The 15,210-nt window shown below is 41.0% G+C and overlaps 1 protein-coding gene across 11 annotated transcripts in view; it reads right to left on the bottom strand.

The window, feature by feature from the left end:
* DLG2 (discs large MAGUK scaffold protein 2) overlaps positions 1-15,210 on the bottom strand; it is a 1,511,004-nt gene that overhangs the window by 1,264,545 nt on the left and 231,249 nt on the right. The window contains exon 1 of one of the 11 annotated variants that reach the window (XM_048841004.2): positions 9,954-10,082. The exons of the other annotated variants lie outside the window; for them this stretch is intronic. Within the exon in view, the coding sequence (XP_048696961.1) occupies positions 9,954-9,983 (30 nt within the window). The 5' untranslated portion in view covers positions 9,984-10,082. Of the gene's footprint in view, positions 1-9,953; positions 10,083-15,210 lie in introns of those variants that run through there. 11 annotated transcript variants of the gene reach the window in all.

The following is a 15,210-nucleotide window of genomic DNA, read 5'->3' on the forward strand; positions in this document are numbered from 1 at the left end:
TGGTTTGACATGATAGGTTCTTGACAAATCCATGCGGACTGTTACTTATCACCTTATTATCTTTTAGGTGTTTGCAAATTGATTGCTTAATTATTTGCTCCATTATCTTTCCAGGTACAGAAGTTAAGCTGACTGGTCTGTAATTCCCTGGGTTGTCCTTATTTTTTTTTTTATATATGGGCACTATATTTGCCCTTTTCCAGTCTTCTGGAATGTTTCCCGCTTCCACGACTTTTTAAACACAATTGCTAATGGCTCAGGTATCTCCTCAGTTAGCTCCTTGAGTATTCTAGGATGCATTTCATCAGGCCCTGGTGATTTGAAGTAATTTTTGACTTGTTCTTTCCCTATTTTAGACTCTGATCCTACCTCATTTTCACTGGCATTCACTATGTTAGACATCCAGTCACCACCAACCTTTTTGGTGAAAACCGAAACAAAGAAGTCATTCAGCACCTCTGCCATTTCCACATTTTCTGTTATTGTCTTTCCCTCCTCATTGGGTAACAGGCCTACTCTGTCCTTGGTCTTCCTCTTGGTTCTAATGTATTTGTAGAATGTTTTTTTGTTTCCTTTTATGTCCCTAGCTAGTTTGATCTCGTTTTGTGCCTTGGCTTTTCTAATTTTGTATCTACATACTTGTGTAATTTGTTTATATTCATCCTTTGTAATTTGACCAAGTTTCCACTTTTTGTAGGACTCTTTTTTGAGTTTTAGATCATTGAAGATCTCCTGGTTAAGCCACTGTGGTCTATTGCCATACTTCCTATCTTTCCTACGCAGTGGGATAGTTTGCTTGTGCCCTTAATAATGTCTCTGAAAAACTGCCAACTGTCTTCCCCCTTAGACTTGCTTACCATGGGATTTTACCTACCAACTCCCTGAGTTCCCTAAAGTCTGCCTTCTTGAAATCCATTGTCTTCATTGTGCTGTTCTCCCTCCTACCATTCCTTAGAATCATGAACTCTACCATTTCATGATCACTTTCACCCAAGTTGCCTTCCACTTTCAAATTCTCAACCAGTTCCTCCCTATTTATAAAAATCAAATCTAGAACAGCCTCCCCCCAGTAGCTTTCTCCACCTTCCGAAATAAAAGGTTGTCCCTAATACATTCCAAGAACTTATTAGATAATCTCTGTCCTGCTGTGTTATTTCCCCAACAGATTTCTGGGTAGTTGAAGTCCCCCATCACTACCAAGTCCTGTGCTTTGGATGATTTTGTTCGTTGTTTAAAATGTAATCATGGCAGTGTGCTCTTTGGCAACGTCATGCATTAATTCCATGTTCATTGTATTTAGCTTTAACAAACTTCTCATCCATACACTGCTCTTGGCCAGATGCTGGAATACCTAGGTTTTAGTGGTGTTAGCACTGGCGGTGAATGACAGTTAAAGCACTGGCATATGAATGGCACCTGAGCCCATGAAGTCTCACTGTTTCTCCTGGTGGGACAATGGAGTGATTAGAACCTAAGGAATCCCACAGCTGAGTATTCTGATGGCAGAGACCTATTTGCATACTAATACACAGTGTGAGACTGTGTGGAAGGACTGACACCATTTTAGTGGGTTTCCCTTTTCACCTTCCTCAGGCATGATACCAAGGTGCTGTGATCAGTCATATCTAATGCTGTGGAAGGGTCTAAGAATAAAAGTATTGACTTCTACCCCTTATGCCAGGACAGCAAGAGATTGTCCATCTGCCCCCATGCCCAGTACCAAATCCTGTCCTGAAAGGCAATTGGGAAGGCCCTAGAATAGTGACTGTGGACAGATGTGTTTTGAGACAAGTCTTTGATTCTAAGCAAAGTAACTGAGAAACAAAGAGAAGGTTTGACACCAGACAGTAGTTGCACAGGTCTGTTGTATCTACAGAAGGTTTATTCAGGGCTGGCTGGATTGTAGCATGCTTTAAGGTGGGAGGTAGAATCCCAATGTCTGATTTGAAAAAGGAAATCTCAGTCACAAGGGGCCACAGCTGCTCATCAAAGGACAAGACTATTATTTGCAAGTGGTGGGTCATGTTTCTATCAGGAGGGACAGGGCTTCCTGAAACATGGAAAGATTGACTTCAGGTCTAATGGTATGGTTTTAGGCTAGTGCATGGTATCCAATTTCACACATCATGACAAGAAGCCTTCCTAGATACTGATCTTCTTGGCGAAGAAAGAGGAGTTCCAAAATAGCCTACTGACAAAATGAAGAGTCTCAGACCTGGCAAGTTATGACCACACACTTGCCAGAACGATTGACATAATGACTCACCCATAAATACCCACTTCCTTCTCCTTGACCATGGTTCTCAGAAACCTTGTGCCAGATTGAGAGAGATGGAAGGAAACTTGCATGTCAGAGGCAAACAAATTAAAATACAAACAATTTTTTCAAGCCTAAACTGAGGCTGTGTTGGTAGCCAAGACATTCTTCTTCATTTCTGTATTGACCACCCAAAACATACTCCAAAAGGGCTTTACAGGATGGTGAACAACTTAACCAACCTTGGCTGCTTGAAATCCACAGCAGAACACAGCATCACTTGAGGCAAGGAACTATCATCCTATCAACTGCATCCAGTAATGCACCTTGGATTATGTGCAACTGGACACCTATGAGGCACAGATAACTTGGCAATCACCTAGCAGCACTCATTAATGCAGGAGCAGGTTCCCCGGCATTCCCTGTCCTGCTCATCACTTTCTATCTTGAGTTTATACATGCAGCTTTCCAATGTTGGGTAGTATTAAACCCTAACCGCAACCACCTGCGCAGTTAATTGAATATTTTCTTCCTTGGTTCAAGGAGCTGTTGATAGATTTATAAAACAAATCACCTTTCTCTTCCATAGTTAAAATTGGTCTCGTAAAGACATCTCTCTGAGATCAGCAAATTATAAACTAATGATAGCTATTCAAAATTTCAGGTACACTAAACAAGGTCAGTGCTTGAAAGAAACAAAATGCCACTCAGAAATGCAGATCAAAGTAACTCACTTCTATTCTTGCTGCTACCATAGAGACCAAGAAAAAAAATGGAGATTTAACAGACTTAATTCTTCCTGAAATTTATAACTAACTACGAGGGGGAAAAAGACAATTACCATATTTCTAAAGAATAAAAAGGATAAAAAGTTGAGCTTTTGACAAGATATATTTACAAGACATATACAATGCACATTGGTTTGCTCTGTGTAATTTTCTTGAAGTTCCCAAGAGAAAAAAAGTTTTTCTAGAAAACACAACAACATCTGTAATGTTCAGAATTCAAGCGCTAAAGACTAACAACAACTGGTATAATTCTACCAAAACTTAACACTGGTAAATAAAGATTTGAAATAAATACTCAATTATACACTCCATTTGTCTCACATCTATGAATATATTCTCTAGCTAAGATAAATGGTAATCAATGAGAAGGGTTTTCCTCTTTTTCTAAGATTGCACAGAATAGCCAACAGTCACCCAATAGTAGTTAAAGCTGCCCTCCAATACCACTTCAGTTTAGAATTTAGTAAATTACATGGATTCAGCACTATTAAATTTTTTAAGATCTGGCAGGGAAACACCCCAGTTTGAAATGCTCATCAGGACCTAATAATGGCTTAAGAAAAAGAGTTCAATTTTATCTAAACTTGAATATTTGAGAAACTGAACAAAAACTATGAAATTTGCTTTGTTTGAGGTTTTTTCACAGACTTGAAGTTTTGGCACAAAAACCCTCAGCAGACCATGTTCTGGTTTATAACTGAGAATGTACATTTGTTTATCCCAGAAACTTAAACTTGTGAAAGTAGAGGATGCACATTCATGTGCAATCCAACAGAATGTTCACCTGAACTCCTGCAAAGAGGAGCCAATAATTATTGAACAGAGGAAGGTAACACTGTTATGAAGTCTCCCCATGAGTAAGTAGAACTATCGTTATTATTTGTTTGATACCCACCTAAATTTAGGGCTATTTATAAATTATGACTAATGAGCCAGATCCTCAGCTCATGTAAGCTATCATAGCTAGATTGAGTTCTAAAAGGTTATGCCTGTTTACATCAACTTTATTTTTATGAGACCCAAGGGGATTACTCACATGTATATATTAATTATTCTATGTGATTTTTTACCTTCTCTTGTCATTGCAGGATCAAATGCAAAATTAAGAAAACAATACTCATAGGCATGTAGGTGGCACTTCAGAAAGTCTCATTGAAGAGAATGGGTTAAACTCTCTTGGACTTACTCCAGATTTACACCAGCGTAAGGAAGAGAAAATCAGACCCATTCTCTTGAATGGATTCAGAGTAGCAGCCGTGTTAGTCTGTATCCGCAAAAAGAACAGGAGTACTTGTGGCACCTTAGATACTAAAGTTTATTTGCGCATAAGCTTTCGTGAGCTACAGCTCACTTCATCGCAAAGTCTCTAAGATGCCACAAGTACTCCTTTTTTCTTGAATAGAGTAACTATACGTGTTAATAACTGTAGGGCTGGCTCTTTTCAGTAATCATTCACTGATGTATGATCAGAATCTGGCCTGTATTCTATGGGCCAGATATTCAGCTCTGACAGATGACTCAAAGAGAGGGTGAGAGGTGTCTCTAGCTCACCTCTCTTCTCTCCTGATGGCAGTCAGGAGCCCATCCAGCCCCTGTTATAATTTAGAGCAGCCTAAGAGGTTGCCGTATGTTATGCCAGCTGAAATGGTCTCCTGTGGCCACTCTGATGTCAGACGATGGCCAGAGCATGATGCACACCAACCATGGCCCCATCATGTTCCCTCTCATGCTCCCAGAACACCTCCTCTGCTGGGTAGGCCAGAAATGGGATCCAACTGTGCTGCCTTTATGGCACTCAAGGATTCTCCTGCATCAGGGAAATCCCCAGCAAACTGACAGTGGGTAAAGAATCCAGCCTTACATGCCTGTACATTGCCAAGTATGGCTTAATAGAAACATATAGTAATAGTATGATTGATGCATGCTGGCAACTTGAAAATGTACTAGCCCAGGCACAGAATCTATTGCCCACCCTTACAATGATGTCGATAGAAAGTTGAGTTCTAAACTCTGGCTGTCCCTCTCCGAGCGGCGCTAGTTGAGAAAGGAGAGCTGTTGCTGACGAATGAAGTGCCTGGGAACAGTGTGCTTTATAGTGCTCCTCATTTCTGCTTCAGAACGGAACTGTATTTGCTCACTCCAACACCTACTGGAGATTGCTAGTATGAGCATTGGGGGTGGGAAAGGCCTGATCAGACCTCCAAAATGATGGGCTATGCCCCTGTGAAGTGATGAAGCATCCAACCCACAAGCCTACCCTCAGGATGGTACTCAAGAAAGCAGCACCTCATCATTCTGCCTGGTTCCTGTGTCAGTATGTTGAGTGTGGAAGAGGCACCCTCACTGCCTTCCTCTCTTGGAACTCTGACACCACCTGCTCAAGGCAACGCAGAGTTTTGCCCTAATTATATTTACTGGTGCTGCCTGTTAGAATATAACTATATTGCCAGATCACCAGGAGCTAATACAATAAAGGAGAGAAAGATAGTTCTTGGCCAGTCAGATTCTGCAAAGCTGGATTTCATGTGATAACCATTTGATACTGATTATCTCAGTAAATAAGCACATGCCCCTGCTGCCTGGCAACATGAAGAGATACAGTTCTTTCCTCCACTTCTTCCTTGTAAACATTTGAATGAATTAAGCCCTTGTAAAAGGTGCTAGACTGACAGCCTTAGAGAAAGGAGTCTTGTTAATTTACAGAACTGGACTGGAGCAATACAAGATTCTCCACATAGCCCTGTTCAGGAAATATCCAGGACTGATTCGACCCTTAGGCTCACTCCTGGGACTGTCAAAGTTGTGTGATAGTTTTTGTGATGTGCACATCTGTCCATTAGGAAATGGACCGAGACCTTCACGCTCACTGCACATAGATCACCAAAGACGCAGGGTCATTTTCCCCCTAACATCAAGGATGTTAACTAACCCCTCAGTGATTTAACTGCTCTGCCGTGACAGGTGAATCCCATTTCTGAGGTAAACATGTATTTACATGAATGTGCAGCCCACGTGTTCTGCATTCCAGGATTAACACAGTATTCCAGTTGAAGTTGACAGTTAGACCTCAGTGCAGGAGTAGTATTAACAGAACATTCACTATATTCAAACCAAATTTTACTTTCTTAGCTGAGAAAAAGCCAAGCTATATTCTACAAACTGTCCTGTCCGCAGCCCCTTGTCTGGCTCACAAGAGGGAAGAGGGCAAAAGGTGGAACCTTCCTGCCTTTTTGCCCTCAGTGCATTGAGCAGACACCAATGCAGCTGCTAGTGCATGAACTGTCCCCCAAAGGCAGAATGGCTGGACACAAAGCTGGTAGGAAATGGAGAGGAGTGCATGCTGCATTTTCCTAAGAGATTGCAGAGTTCCCGTGCTCTCTGAACCTTCTTGATGCTCCCACTGGGGTGGAACAGCTCCATGGAACCCCCAAGGGTATGTCTACGCTGCAGCTGGGAGCAAGCCTCCCAGCTCAGGTAGACTGACATATACGAGCGGAACTTGAGCTAGTACACTAAAAATAGCAGTGTGGACATTGCGGCTTGGGCTCTCAAGAGTAGGGGGCTAGATGGGCTTGAAAACCTGAACTCCAGCCCTATCCTGTTATTTTTACTGAATCCTATTGACAAATCCATGTGGCTTATGTATCAGCAAAAAAGAAGCTACATTAAGGACATGATCAATTAAAAACAAACAATAAGCCCATAAAAAGCCCCAATTCAGCATTTGTCTGGCTCATGTGTTCAGTAAGTACATGGAGACCTCAACAAAATAAAATCAGGCAGGCACATTTTGTAGTATTGAGAACATTCAACTTATTGTTTGGAGGAAGTTAAGTTTTTGCTGGAAAAAAAACAGTTTAAATAGAAATCAAGATTTGCGGCAAGTCTTTAACAAGTCAGATCCATTGGGTTGTTGCATTTATAGGGGTCTAAATAATATCTTCACGTATATTACACACCAATTTAAAAAGCATATTTATTGCACCACTATTGACTACTCTATGTATATTATTTTGTATTAGCTGGAAATGCTGCAAATACCACAGTAAATTTAACTACTGGGTGTTGACTTTTTAATAGCACTCACTGTCTGCACTTTAAGTAAATTTATGTTCCCTTTGTGTTATTTACAAAACTTGAGAAAAAAAACCTAAATATTTACTATCTCCGAAGGTGGCCATGACTGTTACATGCACAAATCAGGTTAATAGATGCCTAAATATGTGTAATTACCTGATTTTAGGCTAAAAATGACCATTTTGAGACATAAATGCAAGTTTTGTAGATATAATATATATGCAACAATTTTAACAAATATCAAATGCACTGAGCCAAATTCTGCTCTCATGAATCCTGGAGTTACTGACTTCAGTGGAGTTATTCCAGATACACACAGATGTAAACATTACCAGAATTTGGGCCAGTATAGGATAAAACCATCAACATAGCTATTTTAGTACTGTGCAGAAAAAACAGAGAAGAAACATCTATAAAATATGCATTCCAAGTTATTACAACTTTAATACTTTGAAGCTTTTAATTGCTGCAGGAGTCACTCACTGCCCACTTTTATAGGGTAATGCAGAATTCTAAAGGGTGCAGACACACACTTTGGACTGACACCCAGTTGTTCTCTATGGTTCCATCCAACTCTACCACTAGTGACTTACTGCAGAGATTGAATATCCTATTTGCCTTTCCCTGCTCACTTCACCTTGTACGCTTGACTTGCTAGTTCATGCATCTACCAGTATAGTCGGTGAGGTAAGAGGTACGGGAGGCAGATCTGATGGGAGGAACGTTATCATGGATATGTGGAAGTGGAGGACCTGCTTATAACTGAGGGAGTGAAATGATTGTGACCCCACCTATGTTACTCTCCACAGGGCCCCATGGAATGCCGGGTTGACTCAGTTCACATATTCATCATCAGTTCGTAGAGCAATTATGTCAGAGGCAGCTTGTTGTTGTTAATAAAAGGAAGGCCAGATTCCGCTCTCAGTTACACAGAATGCAGACTAGCTCCACTGCAGTCAGCAAAGTTAATTACATGTGTCAGTCGCAACCTTAGGGGCTGTCAAAGCCCACAGCTGCAAGTCCCCACCTGGAGACCTAGAAATGTCAGGGCTAATTCGAGCTCTTAAAGAAGACCTAACCATTTTCCTTGCAAAGGCAGCCTCAAAAATGTAAACTGAACGTTAGGGCTGAAAGTGTGACACTGAATATTTTATAAAGACCTGGACTTATTCTGAGACCCCTGACACAGTGCTGGCCTTTGAGTTCCATGAAATCAATAGCTACAGGTCCGTCAATTATGTGACTGTAGGACAGCCCTACCCAGGCTCCTGTTAACCACATGAGAGTTGGCACCAGCACCATCTCATTTGCTAAATGCAGCTAAACTCTCTCATTAGCTGAGCTGAATGTGTGACCTTTGGCCACAAGGAGGAGCAGATAGCATGAGACAGGGCATGGTCTGAAGGCAAAGGACTCCTGCTTTCTAATCCCAGCTACCTCTGTGGCCTAACTCAAAGTCATTTTTATCTTTCTGTCTTAGTTTTCCCCATCTGCAAGAGATGGAGAACACCACTTACCTACTGCACAAGGGTGACTGTGATGGTCATTAGTGAACTGTTGTTCTTAGACATATTGTTATTGCTAGACTGCTGGTGTATTGAGACAATTGTTCATCATGCTGGCCAGTATTATGTCACTGTTACCTTGTGCTTCCACATCTCTTTGCTGCATCCACTTGCTGTCTCTCTTAGACTATATGTTCTTCAGATCAAAGGCCACTTCTTTGGTCTATTGTTTTTACAGCACCTACCATGATGGGGCCCTGACCTATGACTCGGACTTTTAGGTGTTACCGTGATACAAACAAGTATTATTTACACAATACTCCAAATGTTCTAGTCACCTCGCACAGCAAAAGCACTCTGTAAAACACTATGCAAACACTGAAATTCACCAGAATTTACCTTAAGCCATCTCTCAGATAGGGGATTCCCAGAACCCCAGCTTATTCAGACAGCTCTCCTTTACAAATGTTGGCACCAAGCGTGAACCCAATTACAAGCATTTCAGTTCCGCCTCTTCAGTCACAAAACGCCAACAGTGACCTACAAATGTCTCCCATCATTTTATATAAAATTAGTCCACTAAGTCTGCGGAGGTCCCTCAAAAATCCTTTTACTTAGCGCCCCCCTCCCCTCAAATCCTTAGGCCAGTGACACACAGAGGAGCAATGATGCGAGGAGTCACTTAAATACGTATTTGGAGGGTGGATGGGATTGTTTAGAAGGCCAGTTCAAAAATGCTAAGGTTGGCTCTGACACTAGTAACACAGCAGAATTCAGACCAATGCATTTTGATTTTTAAGGCCTAGAGATACAAATCAAAGCTATGTTTTGCTCAAGAAAGCCATACACGCTACAGAAACTTACTATTCTCCAATCAGAAATGTTGCTGCTATCTAAACTATATCCGATTGGCTTCTCTAAAATGTTAGGACATATAATACAATGCTCAGATTTAAAAAAAAAAAAAAAACATGATTGCCTGTTCCCACATTTAAAGAATAAGCTGGCATGATATGTTGAGACTATATATGCATTTTAACATCTATTTTGAAACTGCTCCAATAGGACAGATATTAATAGACACAAGCAAAGTCTAAGGTAAAATATCAAATCATTTTCCTTTTACAGGTGAAAAACCACCACCACATCATTTAGGTATAGAAACAAACAGTGTAACCCTCAGATAAAGAGAATAAATGCCCATTGAAACAAGGCTTAGTTATTCCATCTTGCAACCTGAGACACTACATACCCACTCTGTTTAATTACAGGAACAGAATAGCAGCAGACAGATATGCACCCAAAACAGTAATGTTTCAGTCCTACCTTCGTTGTGACAATGCACAGACAATCCATTCTGCAAATCTCCACAGGAGTGTATGTAAATCATAAATCAGCAAGGTTGAGGAAAGGCTTTTGAAACAGCATGAACAGAACCAGAGACTTGTATCTGCACAGCCTGCTTTTCCAACAGGGGCCCTCATAAGAAACTCAAGTCCTCCTCCACAATGCTAAAGGCAGTCATGATTCTCACAGGGATCTGAAAATCCACTAGAAATCATCTCAAGCAAAACTTCCAGGTGGCTTATTAAGCTTGATTGCTGCATTGTTCAATCTGTGATCAAAATATTCTGTTAAATAGTAAGCAGGATTCTAACTGGGAATATGAGAACCACAACAAGCACAGAAGAGCAAAAGCATCACATTTCAGCTCTAGCTCCGATTTCACAGTTCTGATCTGCTGTTCCAGTATACCCATAAGATTTCCTTTGCCAAGTCTCTTTTTCTCTCTCTCTCTCTCTCTCTCCTCTTCTTTCCCGCTAACTCTGAATAAGCACAACATACACAACTACTGGGCCCATCTATCAAAGTGCTGTCACTTCTCTGCCAGAACAACTGCTTTTGGTTGTAAAGGTTTTTATTAGAAGCCTTATTCCTATGTACACTTAAAGTGGATGATTGAAACACTAAGGTGTACATGCTGGTTCATGTGTCACATCTACAATCACTCAGAGTTACTAGGGCGGATTCTGATTCAGGAAGTGAATGTAACAGCTGGATGATGAGAACTTTCAGAACATAAAAAAATTTCAGGTTAGTATAAAAGTTAACTGCCTATTTACACAGACATGCAATGCCCTGGGGTGCAATTATAGTTCACTGCACACAGAAAAATAAACCTCTTTATACATTACTTAAAACTAGAGGGACTTTTTTTATGTTATGAAGAAAACGTCAAAGTTTTTTATTAAAAGAACACCACCAAAGGACAGTTTAAAAACTCCTCAAATTCTTTCCCAAACTTTCCGTGGATCCTTGTCAGCATCAGAGGCTTAATCTGCCCATTACATGTCCTCTATGAGTTGCTAATAGTCCTGCAATCCCCCATAGAAAACGGGATAGCCACAAAGCCCCTACCTTTCTTGCAGAGATGCTGGTGTAGAGCTTGCCTTTGAGGTGTCTGACATGAATCATGCTGAGTGAGAAAGCTCTTTGTCAGCTCTTAAAGTCTTCCCTCTCTTATAGAGAGAGAGAGAGAGAAGGGGAAAGATACGTAAAATGAAAGCTCTGGCTGAAGAGAGGAAAAATCAATGCCTCCTATTCACTGGAAAAAAAAATACAGCCAACTGGACTGTTGACAGCAACAAGAGGAAACGTCTAGACACCCATACATTACAATTCACCTTTTCAACCTATCCGACAGTATACTTTTCCCATGGGTGCTATGCTGAGAATCTCTCATTCTCACTCAGCTAAAGTATGTTTTCAATTAAAAAAAAAAACTTTTCCAAGAAAAAAAAAAAGAACATTTAAGAGTCATCTCTCTTCCATAAATTATCAAGGTTATAACCATAATATACTTGTGATTGCTAAAGAAGCAAGAGGCTCAGGAAATGACACACAATTATTTTGCCAAAATGAGGTCACTGCTACCAAAGTTTTAAAAAAATCCATAGTGAATCAGACATGTGGTCTGAATCAGACAGCAACCAAAAGAAAAAAAACCCCAAACTATTAAAGTTTTACAGAATATAAAATCTTAAAAGGAGACTCTCCAGAGCTTTTAAGACACTAACTTCTTCTAAACAACTGCACTGTTTGTGCAGAAAACTGGATTTTTTTTAGGTGACACATTGGAGCCTGTATGTGTAGTCCATACTGTGGTTTATTCCATTAGTCAACAAACAGTTTTATTAAAAAAACACTGACTAAAAGAATCAGTGAACATTTCTTGCATCACCTGGCCCATGTACCACTGAAGGGCCAACTAACTCATTAGCATAGTCTCACCAAAGCCCTGTTTGTAATCTGGGCAGGGTAGGGTAAATGGGAATCCAACCAACTCTAAAACAGGGTGGGATTTCACACCCACATTTACATCACTTTCATTTGATTTCCTTTGTGCTCCCCTATCCGTTGCATTCGATCTATTACAGTAAGATTGTGTGAATTGCTTCCATTTAAAAAAATTACTTAATGACTTGTCTGTAAAAATTCACTCCATACTCAAAAACTGGATACCAGGATGTTTCCAAACATCTGAGGGCCCAATCTGCAAACACACATGTGAACAACTATATTCCTGTGAGTAGTCCCATTGGGCTCATGATCCTATTTACATATTACATGAAAATTGGAGCGATGGAACTCAGTGAGACTACTTACATGAGTAAAGTGATCCACAGATTTCATCTACGCTCCAATTTGTGCAAATCCTGCATACAAACCATCATCTCCATGTGTAAAATTGGCCGCTGTGTGCATGCTAAAGTGTGGAGTTTACTTGTACACAAGCTTAGTGTGTGTTCATGTCTCCTTCATCCTCCTTTAGCTTACAGTGGAATAAACTTGTGCTTTTGGGCCTGAAGGTCCCAGCTTGATCCTCCCTGATTACCATCTTGTCTGTATGTATGAAGTCACCATTTGTTCCACATCAATGAACAGTAAACGAGATAAAGCCAGTGCTGCATAGGCAGGGAAGCTGACTGATTCAGTGGTTCTCAATTTTTTTTTTTTCAGGCTGTAAATCACATACCACATTTCCATGCAACCTCTCAATCCCTATTCCAAAAGGGCCCTCCAGCAACTATCCCGTTCAGATGCATTAAGCATACAAGGCAATATTGGCGGACAATACTAAAAAGAGACAAGATGAAAGCACATTTGCTTTAACATGATGGATTCAGCCGCTTCATTATGTCCTTCCAAAGGTAGACCTTTGCTGTTTATTTCTTCTCTTTGAATGTATGATTTAACATTAGTACCAATTCTCCCCCCACCACCACCACCACCATTCCATTTTCTGTAGGTCATTTTGCAATGTGGTCTTATCCTCCTGTAAGTTCTCCACTTCTTCAATTTTCATGTCAACTATAAATATGATCATGACTGAATTACACAATAGAAACACCTGACAAAATTTAGCTATAAAGCAGCCACCTAGGGAGAAGAGACTATTTTAGTTGTTCCTGTGGTAGTTAACTCATGCAAAAAAAATAAATAAAAAAAAAATCACGATTAATCGCAGTGTTAAACAATAGAATACCAAATGAAATGTATTAAGTATTTTTGGATGTTTTTCTACATTTTCAAAAATATATCGATTTCAATTACAACACAGAATACAAAGTGTACAGTGTTCATAAGAACAGCCAACTGGGTCAGACCAAAGGTCCATCAAGCCCAGTATCCTGTCCTCTGACAGTGGCCAATGCCAGGTGCCTCAAAGGGAATGAGCAGACAGGTCCTCATCAAGTGATCCATGCCCTGTCACCCAAACCCAGCTTCTGGCAAACAGAGGCTAGGGACACCATTCCTGCCCATCCTGGCTAATAGCCACTGATGGGCCTATCTTCTATGAATCTATCTAGCTCCCTTTTAAACCCTGTTATAGTATTGGCCTTCACAACACCCCCTGGCAAGGAGTTCCAGAGGTTGACTGTGTTGCATGAAAAATACTTTGTTTTAAACCTGCTACCTATTAATTTCACTTAATATTATTATTACAAATATTTGCACTGTAAAAATGATAAACAGTGCAATCTCCATCATGAAAGTGCAACTTACAAATGTAGTTTTTTTGGTTATAACTGCACTCAAAAACAAAACAATGTAAAACTTTAGAGTCTACAAGTCCACTCAGTCCTACTGATGCTAGTCCAGATGTGCTAAAGATTCATATGTCCCTTCATGTTTCAACCACTATTCCAGAGGACATGCGTCCACGCTGATGACGGGTTTTGCTCGATAATGGTTTAAAGCAGTCAGGTCAGGAGGGGCACTCAGTTAGCACTAGGTTAATATGGGTTATGATTGGTTTGTTATTGGATCCCCACTGGGAGGAAGGGGGTCTGAGCAATCATGTATGGGAGGGGAGATGGCTATGAAACCATCTCTCTGTTCAGATATGGTCCATACTACGGAAATGTTTGGGAACTCCTAATTTAGTAGCTCCCCTACAGGTATCCTTCCTGATGGTTTCTATAATTAAAGGCTAAATTCAGAACAAAAATGTAAAACAGGGAAATATTAAAATCAATAGCTCATGAGACTTTGGGTCAAAAAGTAAAAGTGAAGGTCAATGCAAATGCAATTCAGCACCAGACAGTAGGTCTCCTGTGGTTTTACTGCAAGGGTAATTTTTTCCATGTGCACTTTTAAAGGGTTTCACTCACCACAGGAGCACCTCCTTGTGGCCAGGTATGGCATAGCAGCTGTCTCCCCATATGGTGACCCCTGACAATGATCACCCCATTACTGCAGCAGTCTCTCTTCCTGCAACTTGGCCCTCCAGCCAGGTCAGGCTTTAGTCCACCTCTTCTGCGGTAACAGATAATCCAACCAAACTATAGTCCAATGACCTTATAGCAGGTCTTGTCTGTCTCTGGACTGTGTGGTCCTTTCATCCCTTACCTCAGGGATTTTCACCCCACCTTCCCCTGTGGCCGGTAGGAGAATCCAGACTACCCTAACCTTAAGTTTCCAGGCCACGGACCTTGTACCTGGTCCAAGTCTGCTCCCTCAGACTCCTTGCTACCTCTTCTATCCCCCCAGAAAGTGAATGCAGATTCTCTCCCTGCAGCCCGCTTCTGCTACAAAACTTCCTCCCTTCAGAATAACCAGCCTGCTCCTGCCCAACTGGGCTTCATGTTCAATTAAGCCTTGCTCTCTGTCCAGGTGACATAATTGACTTCAGGTCCACATTAACCCCTTCAGGGCCTGTGGGGCTCATTACACCTCAGCTCACAGGTAAGCACAATTGTACAGAACTGTGCAGCTCAGCATGGAGGGGCGGGATCTGCAAGGTTTACTGTAGCTCTGGAGTTGCAGCATGGCTCCTTTTCCGCTCCACAACCTATGGGGGAGGATTCCTTCCCTTCCAGTCCCTCTGAAGATCCCCACATACAGTCAGTTACTCGGAATGCCCACTGGGGCTTCCATTTTGCACTGATCTATCCAAGTACTTACACAGCCCAAGCACCTACACATGAAGCAAGTTAAATATCCATTTCCTAATGGACAGCACACACTTTTGAGGACTATAAATTTAGGGCCCAATTCGGACATTTGGTTGCTTCTCCCT

This window comes from Caretta caretta, chromosome 1, assembly GCF_965140235.1.
Source record: "Caretta caretta isolate rCarCar2 chromosome 1, rCarCar1.hap1, whole genome shotgun sequence".
Classification (NCBI taxonomy): domain Eukaryota; kingdom Metazoa; phylum Chordata; order Testudines; family Cheloniidae; genus Caretta; species Caretta caretta.